The 26,797-nt window shown below is 38.5% G+C and overlaps 1 protein-coding gene across 1 annotated transcript; it reads left to right on the forward strand.

Moving 5' to 3' along the window:
* Nucleotides 1-19,372: 19,372 nt before the first annotated feature.
* On the forward strand, nt 19,373-20,295 carry LOC148035911 (pathogenesis-related protein 5-like). Its single transcript, XM_087679028.1, has one exon. It carries the CDS (start codon nt 19,519-19,521, stop codon nt 20,110-20,112), a length of 594 nt encoding a protein of 197 aa, XP_087535154.1. The 5' UTR covers nt 19,373-19,518; the 3' UTR covers nt 20,113-20,295.
* The last annotated feature ends 6,502 nt before the right edge of the window (nt 20,296-26,797 follow it).

Consider the following 26,797-nt stretch of genomic DNA (forward strand, 5'->3'; position numbering starts at 1 on the left):
CCGAGTAGACACTCATGGATGCCTAAATTCATGACTCTGAATTTGACTAAAGTTTTCTTTCCTCCCAGGAAGAATTCCACCATAGCAGTTTGCCTGGTACAAGTAACCTCATGACCATTTGCCAATTCCACAAGCAGGGTAGGTGCTTCTACTGTGGTTATTCCTAATTTTTTTGCACATGCTGGTGAGATAAGGGAATGTGTACTGCCACAATCAATCAAGGTCTTGAACCCTTTACCTTGATAGTCCGACGGTGTCTGAATCACTGAGAACTGGCGATTCGGCCCTTTCTTGTGAAGAGCGGCATGGACTGTCGCCCTTTCAAACTCTGCTTCCATGATCGGATCTTCTTCTTCTTCTTCTTCTTCTTCGCACATTTGTCTATTGGCAATGCATGCGGTTCTTCCTCTTCCTCAGGTAGTGGCTCCTTGACCACGGCTTGTTCCTTGGAAAGGTGCTTGGCGATGTCCTCCACCAAGCTTGGGACATTGCCTCTTGAAGTGACCGAGTTCGTTCTAGTGGAAACAATTGAGATTTCAGCCATTACTTTGATTAGGAGCAAAGTTGTATACATTATTCGTCCTTTCTTTCTTTCTTTGTCCCTGATTATGACCTTGGACTCTCTTCATTTGAGGTCTGAATGCTTCTCTATTCGGGTCATTATAAGACCAAGTTTTGTTACCCCTTGTCTAGCTTGCACCTCCTAAGTTATAGGCGCCACTCGAATGAGTGGGTCCTGAAGATCTGATGGACGCATAGATTCGAGACGGGTATTGACTGGTGGATTTAATCCCACACAAAATTTAGACACCTGCTGTGTCATGTCCATTTGTAGTGCATACTTAAGAAGTGAGACAATTTTAGAATAGTATGCCTAAGATGTGTCCTCTCTCGTCTAGGGCCATGCTCCTAGGCAAATTTAGGAGATCCCTATACATTTGGTATATCTACAGGGGTAATATCTCTCGGAATAGCACACATAGGCGTGCCACTTGTGGATGGCTACTGGAGTGACTAGAGTATATGTCCCCACAGGTGTGACAAATCCCATAGGTGACGCAACTCTTGCAAAATGATGAGATGGAGACACTGTGTCAGTACCTCCACAACAACCACCTGAGCCACACTCTCTCGAACATGCACGAGAGTGAGGAGTAGTACATGTATCCCGAGCTGACCATGGGCTCCCTACATCCACATCTCCGCAGCATCCACGAGAATCACTCCCATGCTCCTAGGCAAATTTAGGAGATCCCTATACATTTGGTATATCTACAGGGGTAATATCTCTCGGAATAGCACACATAGGCGTGCCACTTGTGGATGGCTACTAGAGTGACTAGAGTATATGTCCCCACAGGTGTGACAAATCCCATAGGTGACGCAACTCTTGCAAAATGATGAGATGGAGACACTATGTCAGTACCTCCACAACAACCACCTGAGCCACACTCTCTCGAACATGCACGAGAGTGAGGAGTAGTACATGTATCTCGAGCTGACCATGGGCTCCCTACATCCACATCTCTGCAGCATCCACGAGAATCACTCCCTTCGTTCAGCCCACGTTTAGAGCATCAACCTTGTCTATTGGAAATTGAAGCATCAAAATGCATCAAAGTAGATCTAATAAAATGGCCTAATGTGTCCGAGACATCTCATGGTCTACCATATCTCTGAATCGAGCCATCTGATTTGGAGACATACATGTGAAGATCTCTTGTAACTCCTTGTTGCTCATCCCTCGACTCATCATGCGGATCCAAATATCCACAAAGGTCACTTGCATAGACAAAAATTGATGTTAGCATAATCAATATAAATCAAGCAAAGCACAGCAATATAAATCTTCAAAAATTAATATTACTTAAAACACATATCTTATGTACCCTTATAAGAAATTTGTCAATAAATTGAGTAGGTGGATGCTCTAAGTATGAAGTACCCTATGGTCCCATGTCAATCTCTTGACACAACTCCGCATATACTGAAAGGTTGATAGATAGGTCATCACAAAAGGATGAGTCCACCTCGTTCTCAAAGAATTCTTGGACTCCTGTATTTTCATCATTGTTACCCAATTCTGGTTCCTCTACATGCTCCAAGCTTTCGGCGGCCTCCACCCCTTGCAATATCAATCCCTCTATTTGCATATTGTCTTCATCTACACAGGGAACATTTCTTTGATCATATGCTCTCCCACTTTAGGGAGTTGAAGGTACAACATACCACCATCAAGATTGTCCGGGGTTTGGATAGAAAATTACATGTTTAAAATCGTGTACAGGAGATATTTAACTTTTGTGGCATATACCATGTTGTAATAAAATTAGAAAAATTTGTGTTCATGCACTTGTTCACAATGGGCCGGCAATACAAACGTGTTGCGCAAATTCGTCCATCTTTTTTCGGAATCCATTTTGAGAAATCCAGATGGACCTCGTCAAGTTTTTGCCCCAACTCCCTCAAAAACCACTTTGAATCACTGCACATTGAATAGGATCATGGAGAAGCTACGGTAATCCACCGTGATAATACTTTGCAAGTTTTCAAAATACTCTATCTCATCTATAATGGTGTTTGGATCCGTTGCTCATCATCGGCTCTCTTTTTCAAACTTTGCCATGATACCAAAATCTGTTGTGGAGCGCATTTTGTTGATACGCTCCACGCGAAAATGCCGTCCACATGACCGTGCCACACTCTATATTTTGTATTGTACATTGAAACAGTCAATTAGTTCTCACATATAAAATCTAGATATGATAAACCCTAAACATGTCGTCACCTTTCGACTACATCCCCTCAAGAATTCCTACTCCTCAGTTGAGACCTCCGCCCCTTCGCGAGACGATGTGCTCAAAGATCCATGCAACCATCACATTAACATAAACCACGGCATCTCCTCCATGCCCTCTGGATATCAAATCGATCGAGGGTGCATACTACATCAAAATTCAAATTGCACTTCTTTCCAATCTCTCTTGGCTTGCTCGTATCTAGCGAGCCATGTCTCCATGGAGGCATGGTGCAACATACACAAACAATTCACTTTCTCCTCCATTGCAGAATTTATTATTTTTTCCACCCCATTTCCAACCACCACATCTCTGGTCAGTCTATCATTGTCCTTCAACGACCATAGCATATTGTTGTCTAAATCCACCATTGGTAGCCATTGTGAAATATACACTAATGCTTCACACACCAAACAACCTTTAGCCATGCTACCTTCTGGCCGAGCTTGTTGTTGCACAAAGTCTTTCAAGATTTTTATGAAGTGCTCCAAGAAGAAAATCTATTGCGTATGGACAAGTCCAGCAATCTCCACTTCATATACAAGACGCACCAAAAGGTGGGTTTGTATCGTGAGCATGTTGGTGGGCAGGTACTTCTCAAAGAGACAGACCGTCTCCACTGCTCCCCACATTGTAGATTCAATAGAGGATGCCTTGATCTCCTTCTGTGAGATCCATTGCACTAAATTTGACAACCTATAAATTGCCCTGCATATTTTTGAAGTAAGGCATCTTGTGATCGCTATCGATAGTACAAACTGCCACAAATGAAGAAGCATTACGAACAGTGACTACACTCCAAATAGCAAAATACACAGGTCACTTAGAATCCATTCATAGTATAAACTTGACATATCTTATGCCAATCATGGGATTTCAGCCCTGATAATTTGTCGTCTCTTTAGAAAATGCGAACCTAAGAGAACGCATCATACTCATCGAAGTGCGGATAGACTTGATAATTTTCTTCACAAGGCACTCTTCTTTGGTAGAGAAAACCCAAGGAGCGCGAGATAGCTGCAAGCGACCATCAGCACTTGACTGCGGCCAAAGTGCCTTCATCTTACCTACCTCTTTCAAATCCATTCGTGCCCCTGCAGTGCCTCTCTTTCCTGTGATGTGGTCCCATAGTAAGCTGCCCACTTTCTTGAAAATATGCATGGGATTCAACAAGTGGTTGATATGTAAGTGGGTCCAATACGGTAACTCGTAGAAATTGAGAATCGTCACATTCCGTTTGGATGTGACTCCGTGTGGACCATTTTTTGCTCGTATCAGCTTTGGGCATTCATTCATGCTGGAGGTTGTCCAAGAAAACATTCCCTCAGTTCATGACCCTCCGGCAAGAAAGTGGCGTGTCCTTAATATGCCATCTTCTTCATGGTTTGTGACCTTCGAGAGTCTAACAGTGACCCACACAATGGATATTCATGATAACATGATCCAATGAATACAAACTTGAATGAGCTATGATAGATATTACCAACAAGAATAGAAGCCTACCTACCTGAGAACTCGAATCCTGGAAAGTCATGTATGCTCCACATGAGAATGGCTCGAATATTAGCAGACCATTGACCATCGCACTTGCTCATATTTTCCATGGCAACCCCCTCCTCCCACAAAATCTTAAGCTTATTGGCTAATGGAGGAAGATACACGTCCATATTCTTGACTTTGTAGTGGCTATGAACGAGCAAGCTAAGGATGACGTGTCATTTCTTCATAGAAAGCCACGGAGGGATGTTGTACTTAACAAGGACTACAGGCCACACACTGTAAGAAGTAGAGTGAAAACCGACTAGGTTCACACCATCCATAACGAGGCTGAGCCAAAGATTCATTGGCTATTGAGCAAAGCCTAGAAAGGTAGAGTCAATGTGGATCCATGTGCATGAATCCGCTAATATTCATTGGACTCCATCTGTGGAACTATTCTGCGCATGCCACATTGTCAAGCTCACCATGCCGGACATATGAAACATGTGATGTATACGGGGGATAAGCGAAAAGTGTCTAAGAACATTTTGAGGGATGGTTTGCCATTGCAAGTCCTGTCAATACTTGTGAGCACCTACATTAAAGTAGGAACTCCAAATGGGCAAGGCCCTTATGGAGAGACATAGGGGATTGTCCCTATACATTGTATAGATTATGTGCATAGTTATACTATACCATGGTTGTTGTAATCAGGTTGCTTGGCTCTCTCTCTCTTGAAACATCTTCCATTCCCCCTTTGTTTTGTTGCCCCAATAACATTCCTTGGTCAAGATGTGAATAATAGGATGTACATCCATCAAGACAAGAGAGTTGAAAATGTATTTAATGGTATGCTCACATAAACTATAAGGACCGTCTCGATGAGGCATTTCAACATTTCAATAGGTACTTTGGCAAATCCCACAAACCATAATTTGGAATGTGCTCACTCTCATGCTTGTAGTATGAGTTTGCATTTTTAAAAATAGAGAATTTTTTTTTAGGTATATCTTGGTCTCGAACTTGGCCAAATATCCCCACTTCTTTATGTGCACTAGGTGTTGAAAGATTGACTAAACTTTCATATCGATAGTATCCCTAGAAGCTCTCTTACACTAAAACTCTATCTAGGTCTTACTACTCTCATCATCATGTACCAATTGTTGTATTGATCACTACTACATGCAGGGGCAAAATAAAACATACTATGAAGGAAGGCATGTGCTGCTAATGCATGCCAAACTCCTCTCAATTGTGTCATGATCTCATCCACGTGGTGGTATGGATATGTAGTGGACAAAACTTCACACACGGTTTGGGACTCATGATGTCTTAGTTATTTTCTCCTAGTTTAGTAGTAGTGATTTCATGAGCATGGAGAAAGAAATTTTGTCCTCTAGTTTGATGTTAAAGAGCCTGAGTACATGTCATTTCATGAGCATGGAGAAAGAAATTTTCTTGATTTCAAATAAATAAAATTTACCAATCTAGACCATGAATATATATTTCAACTTATAACACTCCAAGTAATTGATCATTTGTTTATATTTATGTTTATATACACTAGAGAGCGCCTCTTCTAATTGCTTCATTAGCATGTGCTGGTTCCTTTGGAAAACTCATCTTTGATCTTTGCACCCTCGGGTATGCTCAATATCATAGCTTCACTTTGACATCCCAAACTGCAAAGTACTTCTATAGGGAAATCTCTTGATTTCAATCATGAATCAAAGCACTTTTATAGAGAATGCTCTTTAAGCAAATGCAAGTGCTCCTTGGTCACAATCACTATATGCAAATATTTCTTTGCTAGTTAAAACGATGCAAATTTTATTTGATAGTTAGCATAATCGCTTATGCAAAGAGTAGATAACTAATTTATTCAAAGCATGCTTTAATATAGTTGAGTATATTTTCCTTCCTATACATTTTTTATGTTGTTGTCATTGACCATTTTAGACACCAAAACATACGTTACCAAAGTAGCTTCAAGGCTTTGAAACTTTTTTAACCACTCAATTTAGATAGATTTATAACTTATCTTGAATAAGTAGTGAGATTTGTTAATGTTGGATGAAACTAGTAACTTACTCTACCTTGATTATCTTACAACCCAATAGAGTTATATGTTTTTAAATTTGATTACTAAGTCTATGGTAGACCTTATCTAAATCCTACCAAAACCTATGGTAAACCTTGTCTAAATCTCATGATCAAACCCTATATGTAGTGACACCTAGGATTACAACAATGATTTGAATCTATGAAAGAATCATGTGGTAGAAATTATACTATCATCATAGAAGGATATGTTAAACCACAATCACAAGGGATAACTTTTGTGACAAACTACTAAGTCCCAGGGAAAACACGGCCTTCCTTTTTATGTTTGGTTTGGCATCTCAAACTATCTAGTATGAAATTTTGGTTTTGCATCTCTAGTATTGAGATGACTTGTATTTATGTAGCAACAATAATGATTGAATATTGTGTTGGTCTTTTGGACGTGAGTGTTCATGAAGATGATTTCCTTATGTTACAAAGCTTCTTCCTTTGACATAAAGTTTAAATGTGGATTGATTAGCTTTGATAAATTTCTATATTTCAAGTAGCTATAATGAATCATATCATGAGATGTCAATTCAATTACAAGTGTAGATATTCATCTGTTGGCTATCAAGATGTTACAAGACAAACTTATTATGCACATAGTCATCAAGATATAAATGGCAATCTACATCCATTAGCTGTGGCTTATGAAACTAGTTGAAACTCTTTGAGAGATAATGCTACTATGACTGATGACAACCCTATTGGAAGTCATGTATCATCTCAATCATTGCCTAGACGTAGAGGTGTATGTTGTAGATGTAAAACATATTGTGATGGTGGAAGTTTGGTCCCTACATGACACCAAAAATTTGAGGAGAGAGATAGTCTTACAACCCATCTAGGTGTACATGACCCTCATGATTTATTACTAGATGACATTCTAAAAGGGTGTGACATTGAGTTGGACTGATTCCTCACATGAGACTAATAGCTTGGATGAAGGTGAAGATGACGAGGTTGAGATGGATGATATTAAGCCATCTTTGTTTGATAAAGTCATTGAAAGACTAATTCAAATGCAAGCACTAAAATCTCAAGCTTTGGTTGAGTTTTAGGACAAGATGCTTCAGATTTTGTTTGGTGATATTGTTGGGAGGAAGCCTTCTCAATATTGTATACATAATATGTTCGCTCCAAGCTTAGACAAAATGCTAATGCAGTTACTCAACACATGGGATGGAGACTTGGGTGGTATAAGTATTCCTACTTGTTGGAAGAAACTCAATGTCATGTTTGGCTCTTAACGATACAAAATATGCCAAGGATGTGAGTTTTTCTCATGCACCATTGCGATACTAACCAAGCAAGAAAGATAACTATACCCAAGACACTCTTGAATGTCAATGCAACTTTGATGCCATAGGAAGGAAGAAGTTAGAGCATGATTGTCCACAATGATGTGAAAAGTGTTTCAATTGTTCAATACGTAGGAAAGATATACTTTCTTTTGATTATATCTTCATTACTAAACAATTGCAATTACTAACCAAAAGTAGAAACCTATGTCATGAACTATTGGAAATGTGGAGAAATCAAAAAGATGATTAATAGAGAATAATGCAATTGGACGTACTTTACAAATAAATGAAATATTAAATGTCACAAAGTGCAAGAGTGTAAAAGGTTTCCAGGATCCAAAATCATACATTGAGCTTCCGGTGGCATGTAATAAAATGCATTGCAAGTAAGTATGTAAAGCATGGTCTCCTTCCCAAAGGTTGCCAACACTTGTAGATGATTGAAATGAGATAGAGAAAACCTATAAGTTTATTTGCAAAGCCATGTCCAACTCACATAGACAAGAACAAAAGGCTCTACAAGGTACACTTTCTTACAATGTAAAATTTTTAAAATCCCATGAGTAGTCTTTGATATAAAATACTAATATATATATACAAGAAATTTTTCTTTATTATTATACTAGGACACATTTTAAGCCTCGAAGATAACCTAGAAGAATTGTGGAGTTGTTGAGGTCAAGATCCTCAATGCTAGAAACAACTCTTTTATTGGAGTCCTACTAGTTCTATGTATCCCATTTTCATGTCTTCATGCAGCCATTGATTGATGAGTTGAAAAGTATGTTTGTTGATGGATTTAGAGTAGATTTCAATTATCCGATCACACACATTACTAATATAGAAACTCTCTCAGTAGTAGAAGATTCATTATACGTGCCATGCTAATGATGGTAACTAGTGACCATCCAACTCAGTGCAAGATTTGATCTTTTAAAGAGAGTGGTCAATTTTCTTATTGTATTAGTCATAAAGCAATAGCTACCTTGAAAAGTGAGGGATTAGGACGTTATTTATATGATCAAAACATGTTTCAATTGAAACATAGACCAATCAAAAAATCAAGTGATGAAATGCTTACTTCTTTGATTATGGTAGAGAGAGCTCTCACTCAAGCAAATAGAGATGAACTTTTCAAAGAAGCAAGATTTTTCGGTAGATCATACTTCTAGAGATTATATGATTTCTACAGCTTTGATTTGTGCTTGGATCTTCTATATGATTGCATGAATATTTTGTCTCTAAATTTGTTCTCAAAGTATACATGTACTCTAATGAGGGCTGTGGACAATATAGTGAAAACACAAAATGATGAGGTAACACATCATGTTACAAAAGTAACTCCATACTCTATATGATATGGTCATTGGTCAAGGTATCTTAGTAAATACTGTGAAAGCTACAAGGCTGAAAATAGTTAAAAGTGGATACAATGGTGTCTACCATATGTATTGTGTGAGGTTGAAGGTATTTCAAAGGTCTTTTATGACTTGGGATTAATACTCATAAACATTGATCAAGATTTTTATAACTACACTCCTCATCATGGTTGGGTTAGAGAAGATGTAGATACTTTGAAAGATTTGCTTGGTTCTTAGAGAGTAAGGTTTGAAGAACTCTTGGGATCCAACTCAGCTCCATTAGAGCATGTTTCAAGTATACACTCTTCTCAACTTTCCTTTTGTTTATGTATTTATGGTATTTGCATTTCAATTAAATAATGTATCTTTTTTTTATATCAATTATAGGTTTCAAAGAGTTCCATGATATTCTTCGTCATAGTAGTCATGATGTTTTTTGGTGCTATATATATGAACAAAAGGAAAGTTGAGAAGATTATATACCTACAATGTGCTCTAATTTTGAGATGAATGCATGTTTTACGATCTAAGTATTTCGTAATAGCTGGTTCAATCAAATGTACAATTTTTAATTTGTTTCTTTGCTTTCTCAAAATGTTATAATCTCACCATCTAATTAGGGATGTTTCATATCTTAAGTTTCATCAAGTATAATCTGTCTACCGTCATATGATGAAATCTTTCAACCACCCACCTTGGAAAAGAGAGAAAATGGTAGATTTTATGGGAGAAAACTCTCTATTGAATGCTTTAAAAGCCAGTACGCAATCATGCTTGAAAATTATTGACATGCACAAAGATGGTTTGACTCCTCAAAGTCAAACGATTCACTCTACAAAAATGTTGAAAAAGAACCTATTGAATAATCTCTCAACATCGCCATGAAATTTTACCATTGGAGTTTCATGGATGTGAGTACTTGTGAAGAGACCATGATATTTATGATGGCCAATAGAGATGTACAAGGCAAGATGAGAGAAAGTATCTGAGGAGAAAGGACCTTCTAAGGAAGGTAAGTTAGTCAATTTCGTTCTCATTAACTTTCATACTATTTGAGACAAAGAATTTTAGTCAATGAATCCATTAAATTTTTGGCGTACAACAAGAGTTCACAACCTTTCTTGGAGTGGAAAATTTGGTTAAGGTTAAACCTAAACCCAAAGATGTGATTTTTAATACAATAGTATCACCAATAAGGTAATATATATTATATGTTTAGTTTAATGATTATCTTGTTAGTTCCACTTCTTCCATACCTATATATATACATTTTGATGATAGTGTGAAGTATATATTCCTATTGCTCACTCTCAGAAGCTAGATGTATACATCTCGACTATGGATGATATTCATATTGATCAAGCCTTGGAATATTTCATGTGTTTAATATATATGTGTGGTAATTTCTTAGCCTCTTGGAGAAAAAAAAACTTCAAAGATCCACAAAAGATTAAAAAATAGATTTATCATCACCAAGTAATGAGTTGATTTATTTTTTTTATTTTTCTTAGATAAATTTACACTTTATATATCTTTATATATGAAGATTTATTTGTCTCGGATGAATATGTTTGTCAAAGGATAAGAAAGCTTTCAAGAATTTCAAGATTATACAACAAAATCACGTTTCGATATACAATTCATTTTGACTACATATCTATACTTTTAATTTTTAATTTTATTATTCACTTTGTTATAATATGTTATTCTTAAAGGATGTTGAAAATGAAAATATAAAAACTTATCAATAAAAGATACGGTATATGTTTTATTTTCTTGTAGTTATATAATTTTAAATTTAACTACGAAGATTATTTTCAAATATTTGTTCATGTAGATGGAAAAATTTATAAAGTATCATGAAAAGGTTTGAGAAAGCGAAAGATAATATTAATATTTACGTGATGATAATATTTATAAAATTTAGTAAATTTAGAAATACATTTTAGCATTTACATATTTAAATATTTATTTCAACCAAATAAAAAATTATAAATCATTTGTAACAAACAAGCCAAAAAGGAGATAATAACATCACAAAAAAGAGGGTAAAGATATTATACATGACTTTTGTATTTTTCAAGGTTTTACATTAGAAGAATAATCTTATTTGGTTATTTCATTTAAACTAGGAATGTACGGATTTTTCAAGACCAAGCATTGAAATTGATATTTTTAGTATTTATAAAAATGTAACTTTGTAGTAATTATATATATATATTATATTTATTTAAAATAAGTGTATCATGATATATACATATATATATATATATATATATGTATGTATGTATGTATATATATATACATACATATATATATATATATATGTATGTATATATATATACATACATACATACATATATATACATATATATATATATACATATATATAGATATATATATCATGATACACTTATTTTAAATAAATTATATTAGTTGAATATTTAGTGATTTATTTTTTTAAAACTAGATTGACACAACAAAAGAGTATATGGAGATAATACTTTTAAAATATCTTAGTGTGCATATGATTCATAATATGTACTTTTCATTGAAATATAGATATATGAATCTAAAAAAGATCGATATTAGCTTTCAAATCTTTTGTACAGATACAAAAAAGCCATCAAGTGATAATATGATAGATGAGATTGTTCATTGGCTTTTAAAGAATGGCAAGGTTGTAATGCCACAAACAACAATATGATTAGTTTAGATTATGTGAAAATTATAGCATAATACTATTATATACTCCTCATTTATGAACTCATTACTATTTTGAAAAATTTATATTTTTATCTCTTTTATTTGCACTATGTATTGATGTTCTCATTTGTTGAGTTTATATTAATTAGTTGGATATGTACTGTGGCATATTTGAAATTAACTAAATAATCTTTATATAAATTTTTAGTTCAAAACTTGCTATAAGTTTTTTTACTTAAAAATAGACAAAAGTAGACATGTGCAAACTGGGAAAAACTCCAAGTTAGAGAAAAATTAGAATTACATAAGAAATTTCCTATATAAGAAAACTATCATATGTAAGAAAATTTCCCTATGTAGAAAGACATAGTAAAATTTTTCGATGTTGGAAAATCCCCACATAGGAAAAATTTCTTGCATAGGAAGGAAAAAAAAAGGATCCCCTAGTAATTCCCTAGTTAAATACACACATAAGTAGGGAAAGTAACACTATAAGGATATGGAGGTATAGCAACAGCAGTTTCAGACGCAAAGTAAGCAATGGTACTCAGACGAAATAAACGCGGGCCGAAACCCGAGCGCATTATTTTGCACGCATACACAAAAGAGAGAGCGAAAGGGAGAGCAAACATCTTGCATTTGTGAGAGAGAGGGAGAGAAAGAGAGAAAGAGAGAGAAAGAGAGAGAAAGAAAGCTTCTCACCGACACTGCCACCGTTTGCGAAGAATAGGAGGAGCTATACGGAGGGCAAAAGAGGAGCCACTGTCACGAAGAGGAGCCACCAAACCCTACTTCAAACCTTTACAGTGAGTGCATTGTTCCTTTTTTCTTTGCTTTGATGTTTTCTCTTTCTTTTTTACTTGTTTTTGTTAAAATTCATGTGTATTGATAGAGGGAGAGGAAACGAGAGAGAAAGATAGGGAGAGGGAGAGGGAGAGGGAGAGGGAGGGAGAGGAAATGAGAGAGGGAGGGAGAGGGAGGAAGAGAGGGAAACATTAAATATAATAGGGAAAGAAAGAAAGAGAGGGAGAGGGAGAGGGAGAGGGAGGGAGAGGAAGAGGGAGGGAGAGGAAATGAGAGAGGGAGAGGAAGAGAGAAAAGGAAATGAGAGAGGGAGAGGAGAGAGAAAAAAATAATTATAATAGGGAAAGAGAGAAAGGGAGGGAGGGAAAAGAGAGGGAGAGGAAGAGGGTGAGGGAGAGAGAGGAAAGAGAGGGAAACATTAAACATAATAGGGAAAGAGAAGAAGAGAAAGAGAGGGAGAGGAAGACAAAAAAGAAAATGACAGAGGGAGAGGAGAGAGAAAAAACATTAAACATAATAGGGAAAGAAAGAAAGAGACGGTGAGGGTGAGGGAGGGAGAGGAAATGAGAGGGAGAGGAAGAGGGAGAGAGAGGGAGAGGAAAGAGAGGAAAACATTAAATATAATAGGGAAAGAGAGAAAAAATATTAAACATAATAGGGAAAGAGAGAAAGAGAGGGAGAGGGAGAGGGAGGAAGAGGAAAAGAGAAAAGGAAATGAGAGAGCGAGAGGAGATAAGAGAAAAAACATTAAACATAAAAGAGAATGAGAGAAAGAGGGAGTGAGGGTGAGAGAGGGAGAGAAAGAGGGAGAGGAAAGAGAGGGAAACATTAAACATAATAGGGAAAGAGAGGGGAGAGCAGAGAGAAAAAACATTAAACATAATAAGGAAAGAGAGAAAGAGAGGGTGAGGGTGAGGGAAGAAGAAGAAATGAGAGAGGGAGAGGAGAGAGAAAAAACATTAAACATACTAGAGAGAGAGAGAAAAAGAGGGTGAGGGTGAGGGGGGAGAGGAAATGAGAGAGCGAGAGGAGAGGGAGAGGAGAGGAAAGAGAGAAAGAGAGGGAGAGGAGAGAGAAAAAACATTAAACATAATAGGGAAAGACAAAAATAGAGGAAGAGGGAGAGTGAGGGAGAGGAAATGAGAGAGAGAGAGACGAAGAGAGAAAAGAAAATGAGAGAGAGAGAGGAGATAAGAGAAAAAACATTAAACATAATAAGGAAAGAGAGAAAGAGAGGGAGAAGGTGAGGGAGGGAGAGGAAATGAGAGAGGGAAAGGAAGGAAAAAACATTAAACATAATAGGGAAAGAGACAAAGAGAGAAAGAGAGGGAGAGGAAGTGGGAGAGGGAGAGGGAGGAAATGAGACAGGGACATAATAGGGAAAGAGAGAAAGAGAGGGTGAGGGTGAGGGAGGGAGAGGAAATGAGAGAGGGAGAGGAAGAGAGAAAAGGAAATGAGAGAGGGAGATGAGATAAGAGAAAAAACATTAAACATAATAGGGAAAGAGAGGGAGAGGGAGAGGAAATGAGAGAGTGAGAAGAAGAGAGAAAAGGAAAGAACGAGAGAGAGAGGGAGAAAACATTAAATATAATAGGGAAAGAGAGAAAGAGAGGGAGAGAGAGGAGGGAGAGGTTGTTATTTTCTTGTTTGTTGTAGTAGTAGTAGTAGTAGTAGTTTTTTTTCTTTTCTTATTTCTTGTTGTTTAGTTTTCTTATTTTCTATTGTATTGTAGTAGTAGTAGTAGTTATTGTTGTTTTTTTTTCTTCTTTTCTTGTTTATTATAGTGGTAGTGGTAGTGGTAGTCGTGGTCGTGGTTGTGGTCGTGGTAGTAATAGTAGTAGTTGTTGTTGTTATTGTTTTTTCTTCTTCTTTTCTTATTTATTATAGTGGTAGTGGTAGTGGTAGTGGTAATCGTGGTCGTGGTCGTAATCGTCGTCATCGTCATCGTAGTCATAGTTGTAGTAATTGTAGTTATAGTCATGATCGTGGTCGTGGTCATGGTCGTGGTCATCTTGTATTTGTAGTCATAGTCGCGGTCGTGGTCGTGATCGTGGTCATAGTCGTGATCGTGATCATGGTCGTAGTCATAGTCGTGATCGTGGTCGTGATCATGGTCATAGTCGTAGTCATCGTAGTGGTGGTTGTAGTAGTAGAGGTGGTTTTCTTGTTTGTTGTTGTAGTAATGGTTTTTTTTGTTTTCTTGTTTATTGTTGTCTAGTTTTCTTAATTGTTGTATAATAGTATTTTCTTTTCTTTTCTTGTTTGTAGTAGTTGTTGTTGTTGTAATAGTAGTAGAGCGAGAGATATGTTTTGTTAAAGAAAATGAGAGAGGGGGAGAAAGAGAAATAAGAAGAAGGAACGAGAGAGAAGGAATAAACATACATCATAATAAAGTAAGAGAAAAAGAGAGAGAGATGGAAGGAGAGGAGATAATGAATGGACAAAAAACAAAAAGAGAGTAGTGACGAGATCCAGTAAGGTTCGGTACAACACCACAAGATGAGAAACACTTTGACATACGTTAATTTGTGGGTGGGTGGGTAAAGACTTTACATACGTTAATTTTTGCTGAGTTACAAGAGAAAAAATCCATTCTCAAAAAATTTAAGAAAGAAAAAAAGAATGATAACAAAAAAAAATTGTTTGTCGTAATGTAGACAAAATGAAAAACAATGAAGATCTTGATGTTCAAGATCGCGAGGCATATCTTAATCAGCGTGTCCCATGTCCTTGCTCTCAATGCAAGCTAGTAATTAGATAAAAACCTCGATTGTCTATAGAACATGTACGACGCTTTGACGAGTTTCAATCTGAGATCATTGGTGAGGACAATATGCAAATAGAGAGGTCGATATTGCAAGGGATGGAGGCCACCGAAAGCTTGGAGCATGTAGAGGAGCCATAATCGAGTAACAATGATGGAAATACAGGAGTCCAAGAATTCTTTGAGAATGAGGTGGACTCATTCTTTTGTGGTGACATGTTTATCGACCTTCTAGTTTATGCCGAGTTGTGTCAAGAGATTGACATGGGACCATAGGATACTTCATACTTGGAGCATCCACTTACTCAATTCGTTGACTAATCGCTTATAAGGGTACATAAGATATATATTTTAAGTAAGATCATTCTTTTAAGATTTATATTACCGTGATTTGTATGATTTCAATTGATTATGCTAACATCATTTTTTATCTGTGCAGGTGACCTTTGTGGATACTTAGATTATTAGGATGAGTCGAGGGACGAGCGATGAGGAGTTGCACAATATCTTCATGCGCATGTCTCTAGATCAGATGGCAAGATTCAGAGACATGGCGGACCAAAAGCTGTCTTGGACATCGTCAGGCCACTCTATTAGATCTACTTCAGTGCGATCAGATGCTTCAGCTTTGAGGAAACGAGGTCGATGCTCCAGACTTGGGCCTGAGGGAGGGAGTGCTTCAGGGTCAAGGGGATGCCATAGAGATACAGAGGCAATGAGCCCCGGTCGGCTCCGGATACAGGTACTACTCCTCGCTCTCGTGGTGCTTCGAGAAAGTGTGGCTTAGATGGTTGCTGTGGAGGCACGGATGCGGTGTCTCCGTCTTGTCGTTCTACTCAAGTTGCGTCACCTCCAGGATTTGTCACACCTGTGGGGACATCTACTCCAGTTACTCAAGTTTTTCTCAGTCGTCCGCAGGTAGTACCCCTATGGGTGCTACGCCGATAGATACTACCTCGGTCGGTACACAAGATGTACATGGGTCTCCTAGATATGACCAGGAGTGTGGTCGTAGGTGGGAGAGGACCCATCTTAGGCATACCCCAGAGGGGTATCCCTATCTTGTAGATGGTAGATCATGAGCCATCATCATGAGTGATGATGGAAAGGAGGGTGATGGCTTGCATGAGAGTTGTGCCAACAAGTTTTTCCGCACAACGTCTTAGATCATTGGAAAAACATACCAGAGAGGAGCAAGGACCACATAGTAGTATCCTTGCATGAGGAGTTTTCGGTTCCAGCCACAGCAAATAGGTTTTCTACGGGCTGGATGATGGAGTACATGCATGCATATATGTCACACAGATGATCAGACGCACGCAATGTAGTCAAGAGTGGGGCTACAAAGCCCGAGTGGCTAGACGCAGACAATTGGCACCGACTCAGGGAGGAGGCTATAGATTCTCCAGGACATTGGAGTCAGCAGCGCGGGGCTGTGAGGGCACGACTAGAGGCCGGAGTAGTCCATTATCTTGGGAGTGGCAGTCACATGATATATTTGGAGGACTTTGTAAGTTTTGTTTTGCTCGCTTATTTTTTTTCAATATCCTTTGTACTAACAATCGTGTTTCTAACTGTTAGTATTTTGTTTCCTTTGCAGCACTCCATTACAAATTGCGATCCGACTGACCTTGAGACTCGATATGCAGAGAGGCATGGTCTCCGTGCATTGATCCACCGATTGTATAGATGCGATGGCCATGTAGGTCACTCATCTTTTTTGTTCGTAGTTACCATATTTAATTAGAATGCATTATTATATGGTGGACTGATGTGTAGTTGTTTCTTTTTTTGCAAAGTCCGTTCGATGCTCCTTTACGGAGGGACGAGCTTTCGGATGGCGAGGATGTATAGCTTGCCCTTGGATCCTTGGAGCTCATACACCCTTCTTTTTTGGTCATCTAATCTGTGTAGACATTTAGTAGTGATATCTTGCTATGATGGTACGAGTTGCTTTCATTATGTGATAATGTATTTATTTCATGTATCAGTGTTATGATTTAAGTGCACTTTGTTTTTATTTACACGAGCATTGTATATAGTGCACAAACTATTTTGTATGGCCCAAATAAAACACATAGTGCTATATGTTGCACTGCCACAAATTTTTTCCCCCTGTTACCATTGCTATTAGCATCGTAAATTTACTACACGCATCGTTATTGGCATCGTTATTAGCGTTGCAAAGCATCGTTATCAACATTGTTATTTGCATCGGTATCAACGTCACAAATGCGGTGCTGATAACGACGCAAATAGCGACACTGATTACGACGTTGATACCGACTGTTCTATGGCGTCGCCAATAACGACGCTTTTTGCGACGACGGGGGCAAAATTCTTTATTTACATTCTCGTTGCTTTTAACATCGGTATAAGGCCGATATCTTGTAGTGTAAATCATAGAAAAAATGAAACATTTTCTAATTAGAAAAAAAAGCGAATCACATATTTCCTATATAGAAAATTTTACTTTTTCCTATATAAGAAGGAAAATCACATTTTTTCCTATGTAGAAAATTTTCTATGTGATTCTATAGTTTCTCCAACCAAGGAATATTGAATTTTTCCTACGATTTACTTTCCCTACTTATGTGTATTTTTTACCAGGAAATTGATAAGGAATTCTCTTTTCCTTGAATATAGGGAATGAATAAAAGTTCATTCTTCTGAATTGCAAATTAATTAAAAGCATGAAAAGAATAGAATGCAAATGACAAAAAGGTAATGTGTTGCCTATCTAGAGTCATTGATAACACTATAGTAGGGTATACCAAAAATTTAGAAACTTCACATACAGCTTGGATAATCTTTGATAATATGTTTTCACTAAATATAAAGACACAGAAGGTTTAACTCAAGCAAGAGTTAAATATACCTTGAAGAAAGAAAAGATGTCTATAAATGAGTGTGTTTTGAAGTTGAGAAGTATTATCGATGCCTTAGTAGCTATTGATCCAATGGCTAGTGATAATGGTTTGGTTTCATCTACTTTAGGCGGCTCTAATATATGCTGCTAGTATGTTAGAAATGGGAGTCACAATATGTGATGCCATATGGTATATCGCATACCTCGGTAATAGGCAACATGACATAGATGATTATGCTATGTTTCATTATATGATGCACATTTGTGAATGGATATTTAAATATTTGTCTTTGTATGATGTTTTATTCTAATAATTCATTAAATTATTAGTGCTACATAATAGTGATACTCCATTGAATGAGGCCATTTAATTTATGTGAAAATGAGATCCTTCTTTAAGAAAGGACTAGGAAAGTTCTATTCATCTAAAGAAGCACAATATTGTAAATTTCACCAGCCTAACTTTGTTCGGAAGGATGATAAAAAAAGGTTGCCCTTCAACAAAAGGCATAGTTCCTTTCACATTTGAGGGCTGAGGGCCTTGGCAGGTTCCTCCCGTGTAGTAATATGCCTGAGGTGAAAAAGAAATTCCTTTTTCAATAAAGGAGTATGAAAGTCCTACTCATCTAAAGACAGGCAATATTGTCAAATTTGAATGAATTGAGGGCTGAAGGGCGTGACAACTTCGTGCCGTGTCGTATAAGAAATAAGCGCTGAAAATGCCTCACGTATTGGTGATGGCCTCCGAGGAGAACTCTGATTCCGACCTGGATATTAAACGCGTCGTCGTAAGTTACAAATTGGACCACGGTTGCCCTGGTCCAGCGTTTCACGTTCCACGTTTGAATAGGTCGGATCGTTGAGGTTGGCGATAGCCCAGGTCTCATACGTGGGACAAGAGACCTCGAGCAAGAGATGTAGCAGCGATGTCGAAAGGCGACTTTGTCCATGGTTGCTGTTCTCTTGGATGGGGACTTTGTCCATGCTCGCCGTTCTCCTGGATGGGGACCGCGGCACAGGTCGATTGCACACTCACGATAACTAATTCATCGACGGGCCAACGATGTCGCTTGCTGACTTCTGACGACGTCCCAAAACATGTAAAGCAGTCTTCTATTTCTATCAGGATTCTGCGCTGGTAATTATATATAAGAGTAGAATTGGTACGCAAAATTAGATGAATCAAGACTCAAGAAGTATAGGTGCAGATCATAACACAACACAACAGACCATATATTTCACTCAGATCAGTACTCCTCTTGGTAGAAGCGGCATCAGAAAACACCAGCAAATTTAGATCAGCCCACACAACTAATTATACGACAATATGGCTGGTGCAAGCTGCTGCGGGTCATCCCTAGTAGGATCACTGGCCGTCGTGACAATGATATTGATGAGTATGAGAGGTGAGTTAAATATTGTATCGGCCACTTCCTTCAATGTGGCCAACCATTGCGGGGCCACCCTGGGCGTGCAAGTGCGCGAGAACGCCGGCGGTCCGTCCATCGGAACCACAGGTTTCTCCCTGGCGCCCGGCGAGTCCAGGCCTCTGACCCCCCCGAGTGGCTGGTCGGGGAACTTCGGGACGGGCACGCCGAGCCTGCTGGCCGAGTTCACCATCAACAACCCGGCGGGCACGGACTTCTACGACGTGAGCGCCGTGGACGGCTTTCAGCTGGGCGTGGGCATGAGCATCACATGCAACGGCGAGAGCGTTTCCTGCAGCGCGGCGGCTTCCATCTGTCCCTCGGCAAACATAAACGGCAACGCATGCGTGAACCCCAACCGCGACGACCCCAACACCAGCTACGCCCAGAACGTGCGCGCCTCCTGCCCCGATGCCTACAGCTGGTCCGGCGACGACCACGCGACCCACGGCACGCCCACGGGGGGCACCTGCGGCATCACCTTCTGCCCCTGAATACCCGCCTATCTCTATTAATATATGGCCTCCCGCACTAGCGCCTCGTTATTAGTGCAAGCTGCTGCGTACCAGCTGTGCCTTGTAATAAAAATGTCCGTCATCCGATTGTGAATGCATGTGACTTTGACATTGGATAAACTTTCCATGGTTGAAATGGAGTACTTTCAAAACTACCCATAACAGAGTACTGATTCGAGTCATGTGCCTTACTTCTGAGTGAATTTTGGACGAAGGGGTGGTCTAATTAAATCGCGTGCAGCTCTCGTCGTCATTCCAATGGTCGACTAAGCATTTCCGCACCTATAATCAGGTGTTTGTGAGTACACAAGCCTGCAAGAATTTATCATCAAATTAGGCTCAAGACTTCTGTATGTAGCATCAACGCACCTGTAAGTGCTTCCGGAGTGTATTATCATAGCCACAAGCCGATAATTTAACATCAAATTAGACTAGTGAAGACTTCCGGCTGTTATCGTCATGGCAATCGTGGGTTCCGGATGCCCTGGCAGTAAGCCAGGTTGGAAGTCATAAACATCGTAATCGTCTCCGGGTCTAGCTCCTATACACGCGGAACTGCATGTGCGACGATAGTCCAAAGCGACCATGGAAAAGGAAGCCTCCTTTTGCACTTTCATATATCATGATTTCCCAATCTTCTTTTGACGTGCTTTGTAAGCGATAAGATTTGCCAAGGAAGAGACACAAGTCATGTTGCACATTGGTCATGATGCGTCGCAAAACATGATTATCAATTTTAGTATCTGAGGTGGGCTGAGCTTTACGAAACGCATAAAAGCTCATCGTCTCTCTATTCGCAACGCCATTTCCTGTCATCGTCCGTGGTAGACCGAGCTTTTAGAAAAGAGGTCAAAGATCGTTGTTTTCCACACTGGACAGGACAGCACTGAAATGCGAAGCAATTCCGTAGGACTATACTAGGAGAATAGCATTGGTGTTTTATTTTAAACCATTCATTTATCACTATTCTATAAAGAATTCATCTAGAGTTGATCATCAAACTCCATGGACAGAGTTGAGCTGGGCACAAAATAGTCCCATGAGGATTATCGGGGTGATGATGACTATGGTAGCTACAAATGAAGGAGTTACACAATGAACTTTTAATCATTCCCTACATAGGAAAAAAAAAAGGAATTCCCTTGTTTAAAATACACATAAGTAGGAAAAGTAAATGATAGAGAAAATGGAACATTTTCTAGTTAGAGAAACTAGGGAATCACATTGGAAGTTTTTTACATAGGAAAATTTTCCTAAGAACTAAAGAGGGAAACTTCTTTGTGTAAGAATTTTCTCTAACTAAGAAACGTTCCATTTTTAACTACGGAATTGATAAGGAATTTCCTTTTTTTTCTTATATTGGGAATGATGGAAAGTTCCTTTTGAAATAAGGGCCAACATTTGCAATAGGAGCTCGAGCAATCCATCTATAGCTATTATAGGAAATGCCATGGATCAAGAGAGCAATCTATCTATAGTTGTTATAACAGGTCTACTATAATGCTCTAAACACCTCTAGACCTATATTTTTTAAACTAATAAGACAAATATGAAGCTTCTCTGAGAATGTGTTGTACCCAAGACAGATCCTAAACACAACAAGAGTAGTCCATCTATGATTCAAGAATGGTGCCACCCAATTTTGTGGCTAACTAGATTAAAAAAATACAGCTATGATGGTTGGTTGATAGCATAGCAGAATTTCAATTTGTTCAAGCTTGTTTTTCTAACTAAAACTTTCAATTTTCCACCACAAGTACGGTGACAATTACAGGATTACAGTGATAAGACGATCTAGAAGCACTATATTCTAACAAAAGGCATTATGTGAACTGCAAATTCAAGTATGGGACGTGCAATTCCATTGGCATATTGTATTGTTGAAGAAAGGGTCTCCTACCAATACTGGTGCGCAGATCGGTCGCAGTATGCTCACGTAGTGAATCCCAAAAGGTCCCCAAGAACAATGAACTCTACCTTTTTGCACAAAAAACAATGTAAAAAGCATGAACGACAAGAGCAAGAGACCAATTGGGTTCAATCTCCCCCCATGCCTTGTGTGAGCGCTTCACAAAGCATGTATTTTATGTATATTTCCATCTTCATGCTCAATAATAGTCCAATTTACAAAAATATGACAAGCTTTTAGCTTTTGAGTTTGCTTTCTACAAAAATAGGAAATAAAGCTAATGGACGGTGCCCATGGAGTCTGGCACGCCGAATTTCAATGTCCAAATAGAAATAACATATCCTTGCGCATAGGCGCATACAAAATAATAATAAATAATCGATGCCTCAATAGACATAACAAAATATAGGTGTGGCGCCTATCAAAATATAATCCATAGGTCGAATACTCGCTAGACTCCAATGCTTTCCTCCGCCACTGCTGCTATCTCTACACATCAATTGAAGCATTCACAATCGTTAGTAAAATAATACAATTAAACCGACAAAAGTGAATACCTAGCAGTCTTTAGCTACATAAATAAATCAACTGGTTAAAAATAAATCCTAACCTTAATTTATTACGGGTGCGCACTCTAAACTTATAAACGTTTATTAATTTAATATGTATTTTGCGAAATCATCCGCTATGGAATCACCCATGTACACACTAAATTAATGAAACGCCCGAAAAGGACAGGCGTCCCCATCAACTTCTCGCACAAAGAATCCACTTTGTGTATGAGCCCCGATCATCTAAGTTTATGGAATCCACCGTAAAACCTCAGGGAATCCACCGTGGCACGGAATGGTATTAGTCAATCCGAATGGCATGACTAAGAATTCGTAATGGCCAAACTGTGTTCTGAATGCAGTCTTAAATATGTCAGATTTATCTAGCCTCACCTGATGATATCCAGACTTAAGGTCAATTTTACTAAATATAGAAGATCCTTGCAGTTTGTCCATAAGGTCATCAACTCTAGGAATAGGATACCTATTCTTTACAATGATCTTATTTAAAGCTCGGTAGTCAATACACATACGATAGGTATTATTCTTTTTCTTGACTAAGAGTATAGGTGCACTGAATGGAGAACTGCTAGGTTGAATTAAGCCTCTATTTAGTAATTCTTCAACTTGACTCTAGATTTCTTTTTGCTTTATTTGATTGTGCCTATATGGTGCTTTGCAAGGTGGTTGTGTGCCAGGTATCAAATCAATCTTATGGTCTTCTGGACGTGAAGGAGGTAAACCTGGTGGTAGGTCTTCTGCAAAACAATCCTTAAAATATGCAAGAAATTCCTTATGCCTAGGGTGCATATGATTTTCTTTTGCTTGCAATTCATTCACCCAAATGAGATATGATTTAGTACTCTTGCGTAATGCACGTTTTGCTTGAGTATGCAAAAGCAATGGAAAAACATTAGATGCATGCATACCATATAATGTAATAGATTTTCCTTGAAAATTAATATTCATTGTGTGTGTGGAATAATCTATATCTGGATTATGCTGGTGTCGCCAAGGCATTCCTAAAATAATGTCACTCGACTGTAATGGAACAACTAATAAATTTCTTCTTTCAGTGTATGAACCAATTTGAATCTCTAAATCTTGGACTTCTTGTGTACCATTATACCTAGTGCCTAAAAATGCAGCTTTTATGCGATAATGCGTAGGTACAGTCTGTAATTTCAATTTCATTACCAATTTTGCTGAAATAAAATCATGAGTACTACCGTCATCATGCAAGATAGTCTTTTCCTTTCCATGCACCAAACATTTCATAGTCAATAATGAATGTGGAGTAGACATACCTGGTAAAGTGTCGGAAGTAGTAGTAGTGCCGTCCTCATCTTCAGTGAAATCAGGCATATCCTCATGTTCGTCTTCGTCCATGGCTCCAAGATAGTTGATATGAGCTGGTGGCTTCTTTGAATGACAATTTGCTACGAGATGTCCGGGCTGGTGACATTTATAGCATACTATTGGCTTGGCTTTGGTTACATTATTTGCAATGGCAGGAAGTCTAGGTACATTTGGATTTGCTTGTGGAATAGGCTTAGGATTTGGATTGACATTGGATGGTAATGCAAGTGGTTTCGCCCAATTCTTACGGAAAGATGGTGAAGAGAAACGACCTGGATTAAATCTTCTAAAATTGGAATTGAATTGTTTAGATCCATAATTACCATTGGCTTGGAATTGCTGTGGTCGTCTGTCTCTACCGCGTAACTTATCTTCAGTGTCGTGAGCTAGTGAGATGGCGTCTTTAAGGGTAGCAAGCTTGAACATGTTCACTTCAGCGTAGTACTGTCCAAGAAGTCCAGACATATACTTCCGCTTATGTGTCGTCTCTGGTACGTCTTCAAGCATGCGTAGCTGTAGGAGTGCATTCCAAAAACGCTCTGTATACTGTGGTATAGGCTCACGATCCCGTTGTTGAAGTAGATCCCATTGCTTGATAGCCTTCTCATGAAATTGCAGTGGTAGGAAATTCTGCATGAACTTCTTCTTGAAATCTTTCCAAGTAGCAGGACATTCTATGCTCTTGCGTACTACAATCCACCAAAGTGATGCTTTGTCTACCAAATGATTAGTAACACACTTGATTTTATATTTTTCTGGATAGGTTTCCTCATGGAAATAGTCATCAAACTGACTAATGAATAATAAAACAGTCTTTCCTTCTCATATGCCATTGAAAGTGCGGAATTTGAAACTTCGTTTACTTATCTTTGATTCCTTGCGAATGGTTTGAGCTTCAAGAGTGGCATCGATGGTACGTCGAATCAAATCTTCAGCTTGAGGTTCTTCTTTGTCGATAGACGCTCTTTGTAATTTTGTCAATTGCGCTTGCAATGCTTGCCTAGCCCTTCATTCTTTGTCTAATTGCATCATGATTAGATCCAGCTTTTGTTCCATGGTAGGCTCAGGTAGGTCGTCTTCAGCCATAGGATCATCCATATGTGGTTCCGTCATCCTGTAAAACTCAAAAGACCTTTCTCACTTAAAATCAAGTTAGCGGGATGAGCGTAGCTCAAATTCGAGGTTACAAGGCTATGTGTTTTTGGATTTTTTTTTAAATTTTCAAAAAATTTGCGATATTTCCTTCTTCGTATGCTGAAAATGCTTCAACGAACCTGCGTATTGGTGGAATACCTTGCCACGAACAACTTTGCAGTTTAGAGTTTTTGCGCAGGAATAGCCCTTCTAGGAATTTTGAGCACTAGTCAGTTTTGACTCTAGTTGACTAGTCTGACTTGCAGAGTTGCAGACTTAGCCGACTTAGTGAACTTGCAGGACATGATTATAATCGACTTGCAGAACTTGACTTCGGAAGTGCAAGACCTGAAGTTGCTGACTTGCAGAGTGTAGATTTGTCTTGTCTGACTTAAGTAATATAACTTAGCTTCAATGGATTAAGCTATAAGCTTAATCGTTGAATTTTCGTGGGGGGGGGGGGGCGTTTTTCTTCACGGCGAAAAACGCGGCCATATCTGAAGATACCACGATGACGATTTGATGGAGAGAAGCCTTGTTAAGCTTCTAATCAAGTTGGTTAAGTATTAACTTGAAGCTTTGAAGCTTAATGAAGGAAAAAGTTACTCATTTTGTCTATTATCCAGGATTTTGGTGAAGGAGACGATTGCGTGGTCCTCCGCCTGTACAGCCTGGTCCTTCGCGATCTAAGAGTAGAAACAGGGGTTCTTGATCACCAGAAGTCTGCCTGTATCGACTGTTCGCGACGAGATTGACTGTAGAGCCCGATCGTTCCAGGAGCTCCGCCTTCGCATGAGATGGGTAGTGATTGGAAGCTCTTGATCTCAGCTCCGCTCTGATACCACTGGTGCGCAGATCAGTCGCAGTATGCTCACGTAGTGAATCTCGGAAGGTCCCCAAGAACAATGAACTCTACCTTTTTGCACAAAAAACAATGTAGAAAGCATGAACGACAAGAGCAAGAGACCAATTGGGTTCAATCTCCCCCCATGCCTTGTGTGAGCGCTTCACAAAGCATGTATTTTATGTATATTTCCATCTTCATGCTCAATAATAGCCCAATTTACAAAAATATAACAAGCTTTTAGCTTTTGAGTTTGCTTTCTACAAAAATAAGAAATAAAGCTAATGGAGGGTGCCCATGGAGTCTAGCACACCCAATCTCAATGTCCAAATAGAAATAACATATCCTTGCGCATAGGCGCATACAAAATAATAATAAACAATCGATGCCTCAATAGACATAACAAAATATAGGTATGGCGCCTATCAAAATATAATCCATAGGTCGAATACTCGCTAGACTCCAATGCTTTCCTCCGCCACTGCTGCTATCTCTACACATCAACTGAAGCATTCACAATCGTTAGTAAAATAATACAATTAAACCGACAAAAGTGAATACCTAGCAGTCTTCAGCTACATAAATAAATCAACTGGTTAGAAATAAATCCTAACCTTAATTTATTACGAGTGCGCACTCTAAACTCATAAACGTTTATTAATTTAATATGTATTTTGTGGAATCACCCGCTATGGAATCACCCATGTACACACTAAATTAATGAAACGCCTGAAAAGGACAGGCGTCCCCATCAACTTCTCGCACAAAGAATCCACTTTGTGTATGAGCCCCGATCATCTAAGTTTATGGAATCCACCGTAAAACCTCACGGAATCCACCCTGGCACGGAATCCACCGTGAAATATG

This window comes from Lygodium microphyllum, chromosome 5 (assembly GCF_053477565.2).
Source record: "Lygodium microphyllum isolate KBCC chromosome 5, Lygodium_microphyllum_v1.1.10, whole genome shotgun sequence".
NCBI classification, from domain to species: Eukaryota; Viridiplantae; Streptophyta; class Polypodiopsida; order Schizaeales; family Lygodiaceae; genus Lygodium; species Lygodium microphyllum.

Excerpts from the sequence above, each read along its gene's own strand:
- LOC148035911 (XM_087679028.1), top strand. The coding sequence starts at position 19,519 with ATGGCTGGTGCAAGCTGCTGCGGGTCATCCCTAGTAGGATCACTGGCC.